Source organism: Chionomys nivalis, chromosome 19, assembly GCF_950005125.1.
Source record: "Chionomys nivalis chromosome 19, mChiNiv1.1, whole genome shotgun sequence".
NCBI classification, from domain to species: Eukaryota; Metazoa; Chordata; class Mammalia; order Rodentia; family Cricetidae; genus Chionomys; species Chionomys nivalis.
The window spans coordinates 47,512,090-47,531,974 of record NC_080104.1 but is presented as its reverse complement, the minus strand read 5'-3'; the positions used below and the strand labels follow the sequence as shown (position 1 = coordinate 47,531,974).

Below are 19,885 nucleotides of genomic sequence, written 5' to 3'. Positions count from 1 at the left end.
GATTTAATTTAAAATGCAGCACAGTGGCTTCTTGGGGTATTTCTTTTCAGTTTATATGTGCGTGTTTCGCCTGCAGGTACATACGCATGATGTGTGTGCAGTACTCCCAGAGGTCACAAGAGGGCGTCAGGTGCCCTGGAACTGGGGTCAAAGACAAGTGTGTGTGTGGGGGGGGGGGGCTAAAGGCTACTAGTGCTCCTAACTACGAAGCCAGCTCTCAACTTGAGTAACTTGTTGTTTTTTTTTTAAAGTTAGTTTGTCTTTTTTAGTCAATTAAATTATCACAAATGATACTACAAGCTTTGACAGGAATTTTTTAAAGCATGTTTAAATGACAAAGAACATTGTCCCAGCCACCGAGAAGCAAAAAACTGCTGTTAGAGGAACTGGAAAGATCTAAAGAGATTTCAGTAAGCCTAAATCCCACAGATAAAAAGAAAAAATGAGTCACATCGGGGACATACAAAAAAAAAAAATACCAAAAATGTTCACTGTCCTCTTTAGCCCAACAATACCATTTTATGATGGTATTTGAAGTCGCTTCATTTTTAGCCCGTGACTAATTACATGGGCATCTTCCAAACCAACAGTGATTTCACTCTTCAAGCATGCTGGTCAGGATAACATTTTGTTTCTAAAACACTGCACTCATTCCCTTGCGCCAACCCTAACACCGAGTTCCGAAAAGTTTAACCAGCTACATGTCTTCTATCAAGTAGGCCAATTGCTACAATACTGGGGCGGGGGGAGGTCAAGCAATATGAAAAATAATGACTACTTAGATGGCAGTGGGGGGGTGCATTCTTGTCAAGAAAAAATAGCTATATTTGGTCACATACCATCTCTTAGACACACTATTTTATGTGCACTCATTTTGGTTAGAGACTGAATAAGACCTGCAGTGGGGGCCTCAACACTGAACTTGATCTGTATTAGAAATGCAAAGCTGTATCTTCTTGTGCTCTCTGAATACCAATGCTCTCCTCCCAAGGGCCGGAGTGAACATTTGAGGAGCTGTGGGTTGTGTGTGAGCCAGCTACTCTTCACTCAAGCCTGAAGGCCGAGCAAACGCTGGTACTCAGAGAAGGTGACTGTGCAAAATGCCATCGAGGGTGTTATCACATCTTCTGATGATCTGAGCGGTATAAAATAATCAAGGTTTCCTGGGGCATGTCTATAGAAAAGCTTAGCATTTCAATTCAGGGGCAATGCGTGGAGGCCAGATGTGAATGGAAGAATAAAGATGAAGATGCTTTGTCCCTCTGAGTGATAACGTAACAAACAACACAAGAGAGCCAAGAAAACCACCAGGCTTCTCAGAGAAATGCAGGCCTGACAAAGGGTCTAGCCTCATCTACATCATCTTCTGTGAAATTACAAAGGGGACTGGCCATGAAGGCACACCTACGTTGTATGGTGTCATGTCAAGGTTTTAACTGGAGTGCTCCTGCAAGAATTCAGAAAAAACCCTGGAAAAAAAACAAAACAAAACAGTAACAATAACGGAAAAGTGCAATTACTAAATACCTATCACATACAAAGTCCAAGAATTAACCTATTGAACTTCATGATGATTCTACAAAATTAGATATTATTGCATTATTATTCTCTTTGTGTGGGGCAGGGAAAAGAGTATATTAACCTGCCTTGGGTCACACAAGCAGTAAGTGATAGAAAATTTAAAAAAATTAAATTCTCATGGCCAAGCAACAAAGTTTTCAAGTGCTTAGAACTCTGTTTATTATCACTTGATTTCAGGATGTCTGAAAGCCCCCAATGTCCCTGAGAACAAGGGCTGGGTCTAAGCACCTCTGCCCTCCAGTAGAAGAGACAAAGGCCCAGGGGTAATGTCGCAGGCAGGTGCAGCTGGAAGAGACCCGAGTGATTCTTCCAATTCCTAGACAACGCTGCTCTTAAGACACGCTGCCACTGTGCTGGGCAGCTACCCCCATGATCTCTTTCCATTCTAAGGTGTCCTAATCTGAATGTGGAATTAGGTGATCTCTGTAAAGAAGAAAAGCTTCTACTACTGTGGTGATCTGAATGAGATGACCCCCAGGTCTACGGCCATACCACCTGAACGCGCCTGATCTCATTTCATCTCGGAAGCTAAGCAGGGTCGGGCCCGGTTAGCACATGGGATGGGAGATGTCCCCCAGTCTCTAGCATTTGAATGACTTGTCCCCAGTTGGTGTGGCTGTGTTGATGTGTGTCATGTCACTAAGGGTGGGCGTTGGGGTTTTAAAGCCTTGCGCAGTTCCGGATGCACTCTGAGATGTGAGCTCTTAGCTTCCTGACCCCGCCTACATGCCTCTGCTCGGCCATTATGAGCTCAGACTCCACAGGACTGCAAGCCCAAACAAACTCTTCCTTCTACAAACTGCCTTAGTCATGGTGTGTCATCACAGCGACTGAGAAGTGACCAATACAAATACCTTGTGACAGAGTTGAGACCCAGTCCAGCCCGACAGGATCCCGGTGTAAATAAATCTCTCAAGGAAGAAAAACAAAGGCCCCCTGCCTCAGTTTTAACATCTGTCTTGGAGGAAATTTTTTTTTTTGGGTGGGGGAACTGTTTCTCAGACCTCAAACTGAGATTTACTCATGGATCATAAAAGCAATTTAGTGCCTCATAGATGGATGGCATTTTGGTAAATCCAAATGAACTATAATAAAAAATATACCTAATACTATATTGCAAACACCTAGTGTTAAGAGCACTACCTTTTAGGCATGCGTGCAGTCAATCATGGCATGCGGTACAGTTCTTGTTCCAGTCTCTATCAAAACCATCAAGAAAAAAAAAAGCTAAGCAGTGGTGGCGCACACCTGTAATCCCAGCATTCAGGAGGCAGAGGCAGGTAGATCTGAGTTTCAGGCCAGCCTGGTCTGCAGAGCAAGTTCCAGGACAGTCAGGGATACATAGACAAACCTATCTTGAAAAAACAAAAACCAACCAACCAACAAAAAGCATCTAAACACCACAGTGGAAAGCCACCAGGATACCTGGCATGGGAAGCATCCTTAGCTCTATCTTGATGACTGAGGTTACCGGGACCAACATCTAGAATATCTCATGTCTGTCATTACAGAACCATCTTGACATGCCAAAGAGCCAGCTTGATTAGCCATGAAAAGAAATTCCAGGAACGCTGCCACGTCAATGCTTTCCCAATGATACACAGACACAAGACTGCAGAGAAAAACACAATGTTTCAAGAAAGCGCACAAAGGAAGGCTGACGCCCCGGCCCAGCAGGAAACAACACAATGAACAAGGAACAGCCAACCACAGCCACCTGCAGCAGCAAGGATACCTCCAAAGGTCAGCATGCAGGAAGGACGCGTGCGTCATTCTGAAGGCTTCATCCAATAGAGGAGGGAGAACGAGAACCATCACGAGAAAACACAAACATGTACAAACTCGAGAGTTCAAATAAAACATGGTCTACTTCCATGCCTGTCACCAACCCGCAAGTAAGTCTAAAACCTGATAAAGTGTAAAAGTCGTATAAAAGCTGGGTTTCTTTCTCTCTTTCCTCTTCACTGTCTTGCAGTGGCAGCATTGCCTTCTCTGCAAGACTGCTGTCTTGGGGAGAAACACAGAGCAACTGAACAGGACATCTATACCGTACCCGTCTCCCAAGGCTCAGAAGTCGTTGTCGAAGCCCGGGTGAGAAGCGACCAAGAGCCGAGGCAGTAGATGAACACAAGGAAAACAGTTAAGGACGCAGCAGGGCTGCTGCTCACAGGGACTCAGGGTGGCTGTGACAGCACTCACAGACTTGTGCAAGCCCAAGTCAGACCAAATCCCAGCACGGAGAGGAAGTGGGACACACACAGCCCACTGCTAGCCGTGGAGCGACTGGAGATTGTTAGCTGCTGCTGAAGAGAAAGACGCTGTTCTCTAAGACTGTATCCCCTGATCAATCAACCAGGATCCACACATCCAGCAATACTGGGGCAGCACAAATTGGTCTTGAATGTTTTTTTTTTTTTTTTTTTGGTTTTTCGAGACAGGGTTTCTCTGTGGCTTTGGAGCCTGTCCTGGAACTAGCTCTTGTAGACCAGGCTGGTCTCGAACTCACAGAGATCCGCCTGCCTCTGCCTCCCAAGTGCTGGGATTAAAGGCGTGCGCCACCACCGCCCAGCTTGGTCTTGAATGATTTGGAGGGTTAGGGGAACACAGATTGGATGGGTGAGAAGTGGGGGGTGGGTCGGGGGAGAGCTGGAGAAGAGGGCAGAGGACCAATCTCATCAAAACATTATATGAGATGCTCAAAGAAGTAATTAAGAGGAAGAAATGCAGAACAAATCTAGGGATCCATTGCATTATAGTCTTGACTAAAACAATGAATCATGGGTAACGGCTGCTAAAAGCCTCAGCTAGAAGACAGGCAATCGGCTTTAAAATAGACACATCAGGCTAGAAACTCCTGAACTCAGAAGTGGAGCGGGGTCTCCTAAAGGGAAAATGCAGTGAAAATACTTCTAAAGAGATAGAGGATCAGAGCCCTAAGGAGAATGAGCCAACCAGTCCCTCAGATCCATTACGAGGGGACAGGAAATACAGGAGCACAGAGATACAATCAGCTAGATTACAAATACAGGCACCCTACAAAACCTGGTTTCCTCAAGAAGTAAGGCCAAGAAAAAACCAGCGGATGGAACTGGATGAGACTAAAATAAGCCTAAAATTTAGACTCACTCAAATGTGTCATTACCGACTTTGTTTGATCCTGATTTGTACAATCATACCTCAAAGGGACTTTTTTCAGGATTGTACAATTTGAATATAGACTACCAGGTTACATAAGGACTTATTTTTAAATTGTTAGATGTGATAAAATACCATATTGGTTTCTTAAAGTGATAAAACATTTTAAATAAGAAAGCACAGCACACATAAGAAAATCCAATTAGCAGAACATCAGGAAGTGGACATATATAAGCCCCTTCTGAGAAAAACACTTCGCCTTTCTGGTAGACGTGGAATTCCAGACACCTACAAAGCAGGTCACCTGACTTCCATCCTTCAGAAGAAGGGGCTAAGGCCATCTCAGCTACGTAAATACCACGTGGCCGAAGCTTCCTTCTGTTTCCGGGTGCTGTGCCATTGGAAATGCAAACATGCATCTAAAGACCATACTCTGCAACAGCACACACACTCTATCAGAAAGCTTACGCGACCGAGCTGGCGAGCAGGCACGCCTCTTGGTTCTCTTCCTGGAGCATGGAACTTATCTTCCTTCCTGCAGCTTTACTGATAGACGTCTTCAACTTTTTAGCCAGCTTTTTGGGGGTGTTGGTTATGGAGGAGTCCTCCGCACCACAGCTGTACACGTCGATCTTTATCCGGAAGTCCGGGCCCGCTTCATGGCTAAGCACAAGAGCAGTTAGAATGCTGGGAGTCGAATTCAATAGACACTAAAACTAACACACCTTGGATGTTTTTACAATAGGCAAAAAAAAAAAAATCAACACTTAAATCATATATAAGGAGATGCGATTTCCACAGTTATTTAGTTTCTGAAGAGCTTTAGAGGTTTGCTGTAACTTTTAGAGCTGTTAGTTTCTAAACTAGATTCTTGGAGATTTGGGGAGTGACTTCTTTTTTTTTTTTTTTTTTTTTTTGGTGAAACACTTGCCAAGCACACATGCATACCTGGTCAGGCATGACCTAATCAGTGAGCTGTGGGCCAGCAGAAGACCGTCTTGAAAAACACAGCAGAGAGGGCCCACTGCTGTTCCCTGGTCTCCGGATGCTTATGCATTAGCACCCCACAGACATTCACAGCACACATAAGAACATGTGTGTGTGCACACATACACAACACACGCAAGCGAGCACTTTACCTCACTTGAGCCAAACACACACAGGCATAGTACTTCAAAAGCATGAAGAATTAAATACGCTGGCTTGGCTGTTTTTCCCTCACAGTCCTTCACCATCAAAATGTGAAAGTATCTATTTATATTATATCTGGAATTTCCTGAAACATCTGTCTCTCCTGAACAGAGTCCATGGAACCTCCAGTTCCCATTTGTCCTCATACCCAGTCAGTCCATCACCTCACTGTGGCCAACAGCCATCAGCATTCCACTGTTTGGTCAGAGAGAGAGAAAGGCCCACAAAACCAAGAGAAAGGGATAGACTTCACAGCCCGGGGCTCCCAGAGGGCAGGCACAGCCTTGATGAAGGCTGTGTGTCTTCACAAACCATGCCTGAAAGGAGAAGGGACCGGATAGGCTTTTATTAAAACCTACTCAGGGCCGGGCGGTGGTGGCGCACACCTTTAATCCCAGCAGTCGGGCGGCAGAGGCAGGCGGATCTCTGTGAGTTCGAGGCCAGCCTGGTCTACAAGAGCTAGTTCCAGGACAGGCTCCAAAGCTACAGAGGAAACCTGTCTCGAAAAATAAAAAACAAACAAAAAAAACCCAAAACACCCTATTCAGAAATTATCCAGTTTGGAGATGCTTTGGTTGGTAGATGCTTGCTTACCAAGCATAAGGGCCTTAGTTTGGGTTCCCCCACCCATAAATCAGATGTGGTAGCCTGTGTCTGTAATCCCAGCAGTTCGTCAGCAAGACTGGAGGCAGACACAGGAGGCACCCCAGGAGTCCGTGGGGTCAGCTTGTTTGGCATCTGCCAGAAAAAAAGAGATCCTGGCTCACACTAGGTGAAAGGCTCAGGCCTACCCTGGAGGCTGCCCTCTGACCCCCACACCTGCTGTTCCACAACTACCCTCATGCTCTCCCACACAAACATGCACATAAAGAAAACAAACGGATAAATCAACAGTTTAGCAAGCACAATATGTCGGGCATCACTCTTTCTAGGCACAATCAACTACCATCAAGCACAGAAACCCATCGTGTTGTTACTAAGAGCAAGACACACTTAGGACTGCATCCATCTGCGGAAGTGACCGGAAGACAGAAGGGAGTCAGTCATGGGGCCTTAAAATTCAAATGGCCAATCTAGGGTTTGAATAAATCCAAGGACCAACTTCCAGATATTTTTATAGTTTCTTACTTGGCAACTTCCAAACATACAGTATTCCTGGTAATGAGTAACAAATGTCAATATTTAGAAGAAAACCAGAGATTCATAAATATTGAAGACTTATTAAAAACAAGCATCATAACAAAAAGCACATTTTTTAACATTGAGAACATTTGTCAGCAGTTATTTTTAGACTAATTTGAAATATTTACACAAAAAATACCAATAAATCATATGCTGTCTTCCAAGTCATTTGTATTGTTCTTCCTGCGGGGGGAGAGGGGTCCATCTAACTTTTGTCTTTGTGGCAAAAAGCAAACAATGGCCGAGTGATGTGAAGAAAAGAGCCAATTAGCTAGTGAGTGGGGTAATTTTGGCAAGAAACAAAATGTCATTAGCATCGTCTGAAAACAGAAATGAAGATAGAGAGATAATGAAGGAAATACACTTTAGCCTAAATTCTACAAGAACGCTACAGGGATGCTTCCTGAGGCAGGGCATCACTGAATTCCTTTGGCCTAAACGCAGCTTGTAAAATGGCCTGTGTTGCTGCTAATGGCCCAGGGTGACATGTTGTTTTGTCCTATACAGTCACGCCGGGACACAAGCACGAAAGCCACAGATGCTGTCTGCGGAGGTCCTGTCGGTGTTACCTGACTGGCAAAGTTGGGCCTCAGTGGACACGGCAGGGGCCGGGCTGCTGGCTCCACACGAGCCGCTCAGCAGCTATTCCCACTCGATAGCGGAATGGCATCTTGAAAGCGCCCAAGAAACAAATCCCACGAGGTGACGACAGAGTCTTTGAAGGAGAGGCCAGGAAAAACTCATGGTGGTTAGGAATGATCTCCACGGCTACCCGAGGAGCCGTTTCTGCGTCTCTGTAGGATGGCCATAATACAGTTAGCCTGCGCAGAGCAGGGCCATAAAACAGTGCTTTAAGATGGCCAGGCTGTTCACTGTTTGAGTCCGTGAGGAGTCCACTGTAAGGAAAAGAATGGCCGAGCACCACGCTAGGCACTTAGAGAATGGCTTGGAAGCAAACCTGCTTTGCTACTTTAGTTCTCTTGTCATTAAACTTCCTGTGAAGTTTTTTTTTTTTTAAATCAGCTTTATGCCTAAATTCACTGTACAGCAAACATAAAGTGAAATTCGATTATATTTATAGCTTGGTTAATGATAGCAATATAAATATTTATAAAGAGTTTATCAGAGCCAACAAGCCAACTATTTGCTGCTTATATTAATTAGAAGATTTCTATTTTATTCTGAATCCAAAAAAAGTATCTTTTAAACATTTAAAGCTGTTAATGCTTTGAAAAGGATCCAAGGACCATCAGGACGTAGGCCATCAGAAACCAAAGACGGCAGTCGGCCCTCCTGTACCGATAAGAAAAAGAGGCAGACTTCCGAGTTCATTCTTTACAGATGAAAGATACTTACAATATGGTGACGTTGTCAAAACATATATCTGTGACTGTCTGATCCACGATCACCATGTCGGTGTCAAACACTTCGGCTCCCATCCTGAATAAACAAAAGATGGCGTAGCGCTGTGTGCCTAAGGGGGAGACGATGGTAGAGGAGGCCATCACAAACCGGACAAATCAGGCCCGAGATGCTCGCCTAGCACGCACGCACGCTGAGCACTGAGTTACCATAGCTCCGGCCACAGCTTCCTGTGTATGCAATGGTCCCTCACCCAATTCAAACCCAACCTCAAACCAGGACCAAAAATGAACATCAGCCCTGCAGCTTCCTGAAGAGATCCCCAGAAACCAATCTGATCAATCAGTAACCAACTCGTGCCCTACCAGGAAACTAAGCACCGCACATAATGATTCCACACGTAAGGAGGTCCAAGTCTTAGGAGAAAGAGACTTTTAAAGGCGGGAACACCAGCAGCAGCCAAATGTCTTCCACCGCGCTGAAAGCAGGGGAAGAAACCACCCGAAAAGCCCCGACAACCAAAAGGCAGGCAAAGCAATGAAAAGAGGCAGGGGACACGCGAAGCGGGACTAAAACAGGGGGACACAAAAAGAGAGCTGCTAGGCCTTGCGATTTGTTGATGCTCTAACAAATGCCAGGGGATTAAAGAGCTAGTTTATTAAAGGCTAGCAATGATTTCTTCATTACTGAGAAAATGTAGCTCTTCAGGAAAAAGTTTATTCTCTGCAGTAAGCAGGAAGATTGACTTAATTCCCACATGCCTTCCTTGGTGAAGAAAATTATATGTCCTAATTGAAAAACAAACACTAACTTGATTTAAATTCTTCATATTAAATTAATTATGCCCGATACCATTCATCTTTTGGAATATGAAGAATAAAGCCACAATAGACAAGGCAGATAAAGGGCCATTGGATCACTCAGCTTTGCCTCACCCAGGCAAAGGAAACATCTGAGGTTAATGACCGTCACCCAAGCAATACACAGACTTGTGAGGACTGCATACAGCCAATAAAATAGAAGGGGAAAAATCGCATCTCGTTAACAACCTCTCATTACATCCTGTTAAATAACCCAACAAAGCAAAGCCGAGACCTCACTCCAGACAGCTGTTTAGTATGTGTGGGGGGGGAGGGGAAGCTACCTTTCTCCCCATTTCTCCACCTTGAGCCCATCACTCAGGTTCCCATCAATGAGGGGAAAGTGTACATGGTATGTGCCATCTACTCTGAATTAGGGAACTGGCACACAGACCCCCAATTAGAAAACAACCCTTCACCAGCACTGTGCTTACTGCCAAATGGCAGCGCCATCTCTCAGAACCGAGGAAGCTGTCCTCAGAAATCACAAACTGGGATCCTGCGCGCTAAAGGAAACACTTCCGACTATGAATGGAAACCATACGTACATTCTTTATTACTGAAGTGATCAGAGTCTTTCCACATGAGTGGGATTCGGATATCTGCAAAGGCGGCAGAAAAAAAAAAAAAAGACAATTATTTTGATAATTTTTATTTCACCGTGATGTGAACCTCTGAATTCCATAATAAATAGTGCCTATCAAAGATGAAATATACACATTTTCTAGTTGTTCGCAGCTGGTTTATGAAATATTTTGTTCTTGTATGTATACAGGTGTTTTGTCTGCATCACTTGTGTGTCATGTCTGATGCCCACAAAGGGCAGAAGAGGGCACGAGATCTGAGGTTGCAGGTGGTAGTGAGCCATCATGTGGGTGCTGAGCCCCAACTCAGGTCCTCTGCAAGAGTAATACACACTCTTAGCCACCTCTTTAGCTCAATAGGTGATAATTTTAGAAGTTATTAAATACATGTAAAATTTAGGGGTATTTGAAATGAAAATTCATTCTTTTAATTTATGATTTTAGCCCCACATCTATGCCTTTTCCTCCCCCCTCCCTGGCTTTATGATGCCTCCCTCAGCAGCTGTGCCATTCTGAGTCCACGTCTGTCTCTGGTCCAAACACTTCACGGATGGAACCAAATCATTAATCAGCAATTATAGATCCCAGTGCCAAACGTGCTAGAATTGCTGTCTTTCGGAGGCATCCAATTGTGACTGGTTCTTTACCATTTGATCAAAATCCCTCTCAATTAGGAGCTCAAAACATTTTTACACCCCCCCCCCCGGTGTGTGTGGTGTGTGTGTGTAGGTCAGAGACAACTTATAAAATTTGGTTCTCTCCTACCATGTGGGCCCCAGGAATTGAACTCAGATCATCAGGGTTGGCGGCAAGTGCCTTTATCTGTTGAGCTCTCTCAGTGGCCCAGGGAACTAATAACGTCTTCGATATTTTATCTTCACATAGTATACTTACTTTTAACATTTTCTCTAACCTTGGCTTTTGGTTTGAGGGCTGGAGCTCGGGTCCAGAGGCTCAGCAGAACCTCCCACTGACATAGCCGTGCCTGCAGCTCCCACCCTTACATTTTAATTACGGTTATTCTTGTATATTTAATGCTTGAGGGTAGTTGCTGCCTTGTTGTAAGTTATACTTTTTTTTTCATTATATTCTGTAGCACGTTATTGCTGGTTTTAAGAAAAACTACCACTTTTTATTTATTTATCCTAAGTCCAGTCACATTTTATTGAATGCTTTAATTCAAGTGTCTCAGTGCCTCCCCTTAGGTCACATCCATCTGCCATCCATTAGCCTCGAAAAGTCTCCAATCTGCCTGTTCATTTTCAATAGCTTCATTTTTCAGTCATTATTCCAGACCAGTGTTGAATTATGTCGACATAATAGACATTGTTATTTTGTTCTTGATTTTAATAGGAATGTCTTTGTCTTAGAACTCTAACTCGGCTGATGGCCTGTCAGGGCTGGCTTCTTGCTTGACCACGATGGCTGCCTCCTTCCCTTCCACGATGGCCAACGGTTTCTCACTGCAGCTGCCCTGGCTGTGGCGGGGCGGCCTTAACTATTCCCACTGTCATGGAGGGACCCTGACCATGCTTCCTCAGGTGCTTCCCCACAGCTGGGGTCCCACGCCTCATCCCAGCTCCATACAAACCCAGGGAGAGCGAGAATTTCCCATCCGTTTCCCAGTTGGCCATGGATTCCTCAGATAGCAGAGGGTCTAGCTTTGACCGACAGAAACAACCAACCACCTGGGTTTAGCTTATTGTACTCCACCTTTGCTTTTCCTGTATCCTCACTGACAGTTTACAGCAAACGGAGACTGCCTACACAGGCTAGCGAACCAGAAGTATCAGGTCCCAGCCTGTAATTTGGTAAAGAGAAAACTAGGCACTGTGGCAACTGCCCTGTGTTTTCACCAGCTCTCCACTCAGCGACTAAGTGCAGTGGTTTCACTCTTTCATTTTCATATGTGTGGATGCGTGTTTGCATGTATGTAGACGTGTGCAAATGCATGCACGTATATGTAAGGTCCTGAGGCGGAGTCATCCTCAGTCATTCTTCCACTTTTAATGAATTTCAAGGCAGGGTCTGTCAGTCAAACTCACAGGTACAAAGCATGCGGGTTTTTTTTTAATCGATATTTTTATAGTTATGAAGCTCTGGCCAGTGGAAGCAGGTACAAGAAACTCAAGGTCTGTCTTGTTCATAGTGCAGTCTTAGAAACATTCCGACACTTGGCTGCCAGTGCCCAGCGAGCCAAGACCATGGTAACGGCACATGCATCCCATCCTCTGGGTTTCATTTTCTTAATTTCATTTAAAAACTGTCTTGGGAAGAAAGACCATGTTTTGGGGAAGATGATCTTGGGTTTTGTACAAAGTTATCTATGATCATGAAAAGACCCCTCCCCCACACGTACACCTTTTTTTTTTTTTTTTTAAGGATCCCTTCTAAATGCAGTAAACAAGCGCTCTCAAAAAGACAGCAGATGACGGCAATCACAGAGCTCACACAACAGGCCACTTACCTCATTTGCCTACAGAGTAGAGCCTTACTAGAAGCAAGGGAGGGAGAACAATATTTAAATGACGGTGGAAAAAAATCTCCTCTAAAGATCTACAATAGTTAATCTACGCATGTTAAACTCTATTTAAACAGAAGATGTCCCATGTTTGGCAGCAAAAGGACACAGGCAATGTCGCAGGCCTTGTTTCAGCCACACACTAGAGACCAAGCATAAACGCAAGTAAGCACAGAACAGGCGACAGGCTTTGGCGCGGCTCATCTAATTCTCTGGAGTGCTTTTTGCTCAGCTGAGGGCAATTTCTCCAATAAGGTCCTAAATAAAATATCTGTTCTCCCAGCACGGTAACTTGTGTCCAGCCATGATTGTGATGGACGGAGGTGGAGAACGGTCCCTTAAGCGGCAAGCCAGGTGGTATAGCGGCTGGGCACTCTACCTTAGGCCAACGGAACAAGCCAGTCATTCCTAAAGGCCAGCACAGGACATGCTGCTTTTCTAGGGTGCGCTGACAAGATACCTGCCAGCCTGCCATGCTAATCCTGTGGCATCTCTACACCATTGTCTTGGATGGCCCTGCCATTTTGGAGAAACTGAGACTACACAGCCTAAGCGCCATCTAGTGGCAAGGTGCCTTCCAAGGCTGTGGACAGGAACCATGGTTCCAGCCTCAGTGATAGTGGGAGGAGGGTTTAGAGATGAGCAAACAGATTCTGGAGAAAAAAACCACAGTTTCACAACCCAGTTAGGTGTCTCAACCAAGGCGTGTGTTGACAAAGGAAGGAAAAAAAAAATCTGCCTAAAGCACGTGACTTGTGTAATGGAAGACAGAGCCAGAGAAAGAACTGGGCCAGAATGGAAAACTTGGCGGGGCTAGGGCAGTTTGGTTTTTACAAGCTGAAAGTGGTCAGTCATCTCCCCAGCATTCACTGAGCAATCACAGGAGGCAAGCCCAGTGACAGTGGCTTTGACATAATGTGATAAACACGGACCCAACTCCCATGAAAACTGTATCTTAGAAGATCCTTAAACAGAAAAGATGGGGAGACAGAGCTTGTGGGTTTGCAGCCCAGCTTGGGCACCTACAGCAAGCAGGTCACTCAACGCGTCTTCTGCACATTCCACAACCAACAAAGGACAAACCTGCACCATGTCTGTAATGCACACTGTAGTTTCCCCACTCTGCGATGTTCCACGCGACTGCAGAGCATAATGATTAACTATTTAGAATAAATATTCTGATGGAGGTATGAACAATGGAACGAAGAGACTGGAAATACCGAATACATGAGGCCGGCAACGCCAGCCACTCTACGGACACATGCAGCACCGCGAGCGCCACAGCCTACCTGAGAGGGCGAGCCTCCCTCTGCAGGGTCTTCGTTCTTTGCTCTCACAGTTCACATTGCTGTCAAGAGAAACACACATCAGCACCAACAAAGGTCTTTCTTAAAGAAGCGACGATTTCAAGTCTTTGGCAAACAGCTGAACTTTAAAACAAATATATACCTATGAATACTAATAACTAATGTGGAGTATTTGCCTCAAAAGATGTGTAGTCGACCGCTAGCTACCTTTCAGGGAATTTATATAAACCGTTCAACTTCCTAATAATGTGTACTGGTGACCCTCTGGTGGTGGCTTTGCTGACCAACTCAACATAATGGAGAGTACTGTTCCTGTCTCTGGGACTGCAATCACAAAACCTACATTTCGAGTCTGTTGGCTGCACTGGCCCGAAGGAGTCAGGTGTTGCCCAAGTCAAGCTGTGGGCTGCTATCCCTGAAAATAAGAAAGCCCCATCTCACCTCTGGTTATAATTTATGTGCAGGTGGCATAATATCTCACATAATATCTCATTTCTCATAAGTTCCAAGGAAAAAGCACACAGCAGATTAGTATGAGAGAACAGAAAGCAGAGAGGGAAACAGAAAACCTCTTTCAAAAGGACATTCTGAGATGTAAGACAACCTCCCTCCCAAAGTCAGGGCTTCCTATCACTCAAAACAAAATGAGACACCATTCAAGCTGAAGATGGCGCATTCAAGGCCAGCCTGTGCTCCCTATGAAGACCCTGTCTCACACAAAGCAAGGGAGGGCAAGATGACTCAGTGGATAAAGGCGTCGGCAGGCAAACCTGGGGCCTGAGGCTGATCCCTGGAACCCACGTGATGCAAAGAAAGAACAGATGCCTGCCACGTTATGATATAAAAATATTCTCAAACTATAATATAAACCCAATTAACCATAAAATTTTGCAGAATTAAGTCTGTCTTTTAAAAAGGAGAAAACTCAAACCTCGATTTTCTGAAGCCTCAGTCATTTTCAGTTTAAATACTCTCAAGAATGTTATTTTGGGTGTAAAAGTGGGATGTTTTCCCAACTCATCCAGATTAACCATGAGACTGCTAAGTAAGGCTGCTCGATTTAAAGATGCCTGAAACGCTGCCACCGTCACATCGACTCTGAAAGCCGCAGTTAAGAGTCAACCTGAGCAAAGGGCACAGGTACAAACAGTGCACCTCCTCCAGCAAACCAGGTCACAGCGCTATCTTGGTTAAACCTGCACACGTTAATCTGCTTTTCAGAGCCGAGGACCAAACTTAGGGACCACTGCTCTACCACTGAGTCACTTCCCAACCCCTACATGCTAATTTAAGAGATGAACACATAAAAGACAAACTCGACTTTTTTATAGTGTAGGTCCAGAAATTGAGCAACAGAGGGCGCCAATCTGCCACTCTGTCGCTCAAAAATCAGTAAGAAAATGCTCTGGGTAAACACAGCTAGGCCTGTTTTACGTTGTTACATACGGGGGCTTTAAACACCATTTCTTTGCCAAAATTGGTGCTTTGTAACAATAGCATAATGATAACAACATTTTACGTTTTCTTAATGAAACAGTTACAGGATTCTAAGTGGTATTTGAAAGTATTTTATAAAAACCTCCACCTTTTATGCAAATGAAAACTAAAACGCCCAGAAATACACAGTGCAGAATTTAAACCCTAAAACTACAATGTATGATGGTGATAGATTCATGATGCCCTAGATTATACCCCGAGTGTGATACAATCAGCCCCTTTCCATAGACCCCCAAGCTGTGTAAAATTTAAGAAATAAATTCAGCAGAGTCTTTAAATACATGTTTCATTACAGAATTACTACAAGCACAGATTTTTTTTTTCTTCCCATCTAGGCTTTTTCTTCTTTTAACTTACAGTACGTAAGCAATAAAGTCAGAGACTGGAGTGTGAAGACTGGCAATCACAGTCAACTCACAGGGTTATTTCGGCACTATTAAAAACTCACAATTATGTTGAATGACACACATAATTAAGTCCTATAAATGACTCTAATTAGCATTATTATTTTTTTTCTTACAAAGCCAAATAAAGCATTTCAGATTTTTAAGTTGAGGAGAGATGGGATGGCCGGGGTGGGGGATGGAGGCTGAGGGAGGACTGTGCTAAAATGTGAGCTCTGTGAGTGTGGAGGAGGGGGCTGTGGGATGAGCGCTCCACCCAGCACAGCGCCCCACCAGGCCCTGGGCATCTGGACCTTCTGCTGAGAAGGGCAGGAAGCATGGGTATCCCGGGAGCAGACCTGGAGTCAAGCTTTGGGCTTCAGCACCACTTCCCTCAGTGAGTGGCTGAGGGGCTGACAGCTCCCACAGAGAGAGAAGGGCCTTATCTAGTTAGCTTCTGCAGCTGCTGAACCAACTGATAACTCTCATGTGTCTGTGGAATTCTACATTAAGGTGTCGCACAAACCCGGGTGCCTGCTTTGTGAATACAGATGTTTGGGCTCCAGGGTTGAGCCGAGGCTCAGGGAGAAGACACACTGAGTCATTTGCTCACGGATCAGAGTCTAGCTGACAGTTACTATGACAGTCATCTGAGACTCTCTTACACAGCCCACCAGAGTCTTCATGTCAACAAGAAAAACAGGGTCTCCTATAACGCCCACCAGCAGCACAAACCTGAAAATGGTCTGCCACAAATGCCACTGTCTTTGGAAGACATGAAAGCCAGCTCCTGGAGACCTCGTCCCACAGAGCTAAGTAACCATTAGCTGATATTACACTAGCCTGGAAGGAAAGAGAATGTGCATAGAAGGCTTGAGAAAGCTTGCAGAATACCGGGACTAGACCCTGGGGGGTTGAAACGTACTCAGCTTCAACCATTGAGAATATTGTGGAGGAGATAGATGGGCGGTGGTGGCGCACGCCTTTAATCCCAGCACTGGGGAGGCAGAGGCAGGCGGATCTCTGTGAGTTCGAGGCCAGCCTGGTCTACAGAGCAAGTTCCAGGACAGTCAAAGCTACACAGAGAAGCCCTGGCTCGGAAAACTAATATGTATATGGGAGGAGAGAGGCATGAAGTGGGAGACAGGTCCTATGCAAGTTTGGCATGGAAATAAAAAGAATGCAGTTAACCTTAAGAACTCCAAGAAAAGTCATCATGTCCAAGAACCAGAAAGCCAACCAATGTCCCCAAAGCAGCATTATTAAAGGTATGGTCCACTATTCTAAAAACAAATTACCACTGAGTAAGAAACCACGGAAGCCCTTTCAGCAACATCCCACTTAGACCACCAGGGTCTTGGCCCAGGAAAACACTGCTAAATTATTAAGAACAGTAACAATCGCCAAAAAGAGACCCTTGCATCCATATGCAGCCACTGGAAAGTCAAGAGTCAGCTGATAATATTCTAGCAACCACATCTTCACCACCAAAACAACCACCAAAACTTGAATGCAATACTCCAGGATGAATTACATGCAGTTAAATAGGTCATCGCACATGTGACAGAGGAGGTGGGTGAGGCTTCGAGAATCCAAAGGCCAAGCATTCAGATGGAATAAAGCAGAGGCAGATGCACGGTGAGAAGGATAATGGACAGAACCGGAAGGAGTAAGGTCGGTTCTGGGATCAGCGTTGGAAAGCAAATTCAAGGTGCAGCTGACAAGAGAAAGAACCAAAAAAAGAAAAAAAAATTAATTGAGTGCTACTAGATCACAAGGATGGGCACAGAAGACAGGGCCAGGGTCCAACATGTGTGTAAGTGGCAAGAGTTCTAAAGAAAAATAAAATAAAATTAACAGTTTATTTCCTGGAATGAAAATTTTCAGTAAATAAAAGAATTGTGTGTGTGTGTCCCTACCTAAGCCCAAGAGTCCACCTTACACAAATTCATCTTCAAAGTTAAAAACAAAACAACAACAACAAAAAAACCCAAATAAACACTACTTTCAGTCTCCAGGCAAAAAAGGCCAAGCTATTTACAAAGGAAAAATAATTAAATATTAGTCAAAAAAAAAAATACCAAGACATGGAAGATTTTTCAAGACTCAAGGGAAAAAAATTACAGCCCAAAAGTTTTGTAATCAGGGAAGCTGCCCTTTTAAGTAGCAACTCTAAGGGAAAACACTTGATTTATGCAAGAATGTGAAGAAGAGAAAGAAAAGCCACTCATGTGTGGCATTAGCTAGCTCGTGACAGCACTGGACAGCACAATGTTCGAGGTCATTGGCCAGCACAATGAAAGGCAATGCATGTATACTGGGTAACAGACGAGACGACTGAAGTCCAGAACTCAGGTGCAGATGGCCGTCTTGATATATAAATATTATCCACTCTACCAAAGTAGAAATAACACAATTCACAATGCAGTGAAGAGGGCTGAGAGAAGTTGGTAGAGCACTCGAACACGCGTGAGGACCTGAGCTTGTAACCCCGGCACTGGGGAGGTGGACACAGTAGGTCCCTGGGACTCACTGCCTAGCCCATTCTGGCCTATTGGGAAAGCCCCAGGTGGAGAATGCCCAAGAAACAACAGGTGGGATTGACCTCTGGCTTCCAGCTGCACACTCACAAGCACACATGGAAACACACAAAAATAGCAGAGAGAGCAAAGGGAAAACAGGATCAACGTAGTATCTTGACACAGATAATAAATAAAAAGAATTGTTTAAAGCAGAAGAAAGAAAGCCTGAGAACCCCCAACGATACAGGGTATCGCCACTGCTCTTGGTCAACCACCAGAACCTGACAGTAAGATCCTATTTCTAGAAACATCAGGCATGGATGAGTCAATTTGTTCCTGACCAACAAGCTTCCTAACCACCGGCTAGCTCTACAAGCTGCTGAGGGGTCTTATTAACGGTCTTAACCAGCTGTGAACTTGTGAGCTACAATTATGACTAGCGTAGGAAGCGACACCCACAGGGGCATAGATGCTATAGGGATGGATGTTATGGGGATGCTATGGGGGTAACCGACTGCTTTCTACCGGATTTAACGTCTGCTCTGCACGAGAAGAGTCATGCCCAGGACCGTAAATCTGGTCAAGAATCCATTGTTCAGGAACTCCGGGCCCTGGTTGTGAACTTATTACTAATACTTTGCTAAATGGACATAGTATCTGAGAGAAGTTTCTTTTTGCAGTGGATGGTGGTGGTGAATGCAGTAATCACAAGTTAAAGTGCAGAGATTAAGTGTCTGCATTGTGCTCAACCACAGGACATATATATCGCAACCTCTCTCTCGAGGCTCAGGGATCACCCAGAAACGGAGGGAGGAAAAAGACCGCTAGGGTCAGGCAGGACCAAAGCCAAACAGTGTCCTCTGGACAAGACAGGACCCTGCACTTGTGACCTCACGGTAGCTGGCAGCCATGGTTGCCTACACAATGCTTGCATAAGATGAAGTCAGTCAACATTCCAGCACGGAGTGGGCGGGCTCATGAGACCTGCCCAAGCTCAGGAGCTGCCCTGCAGGCAAATGATGCTTCTGAGGGGAAAAGAGTAAGTTTTTTTCAGGGCGTGGCAATGTGGGTCAACCGTAGATGACCACACCCATGATGGCAAAGACAGCAAAAAAGGAACTCAGGTGGTTAGTAAAAAGAGACAAACCCAGAAGGTCCTGATGGAAGAATTTTAGCCAATGGGGACTGAAGGGAAAGAAACAATCCCTGTTTGCTGACCTCTCTGCGATAAGCGATTTAAGCGAGGAGTAGAGATGGATGATTAAGCCACCGACGTCGAAGCTTGTGGGATAATATACTCACCCAGTCTCAGCACCCAGATGCCACTTACAAAAGCCAAAGAGAAAAAGGAGACAAAAAGCTGACGTCAGCTCCATTTGAAAGAGGTTGCGTGAGGCCTTCAGACACAGGCCTATAATCTAGCTGCTGGAAAGGCTGAGGCAGGATCCCCTGTTCAAGGTCCACCTGGGCAACTCAGTGAGACCCTACTGCAAAATAAAGAGAAGAATAAGAGCTGAGTAGGGGGCTTAGTAGTAGAGATCTTGCCTACCAAGTGCAAGGCCATAGGTTCAATCCCACAGTGATAGAGAGTTTGCTTACCAAGTGCAAGGCCATAGGTTCAATCCCAGAGGACCCCACAGTCAACTTCCAGCTATAGTAAAGAAGAGATGGAGAAGGCTCCAGGACCACTTAAGGAAACTACCAGACAAGTGCAGAACGTACGGTATTTATAAGTATTAGTGTCTAGACTCTTCAAAACA

At 44.9% G+C, this 19,885-nt stretch overlaps 1 protein-coding gene across 3 annotated transcripts in view; it reads right to left on the bottom strand.

Annotated features, from left to right (window-relative positions):
• Positions 1-19,885, bottom strand: part of Rtkn2 (rhotekin 2) — a 63,195-nt gene that overhangs the window by 33,533 nt on the left and 9,777 nt on the right. For 2 of the 3 annotated variants that reach the window (XR_009055618.1, XM_057751583.1), the window contains exons 3-6: positions 13,706-13,764; positions 9,860-9,913; positions 8,446-8,563; positions 5,185-5,379 (exon numbers count right to left, since the gene is read on the bottom strand). Coding sequence is in view for 2 of the 3 variants with exons in the window: in XM_057751583.1 (XP_057607566.1) it covers positions 5,185-5,379; positions 8,446-8,563; positions 9,860-9,913; positions 13,706-13,764 (426 nt within the window). In the remaining variant the exon portion in view is untranslated. The remainder of the gene's footprint in view (positions 1-5,184; positions 5,380-8,445; positions 8,564-9,859; positions 9,914-13,705; positions 13,765-19,885) is intronic. The other variant, XM_057751584.1, reaches the window with a different exon arrangement.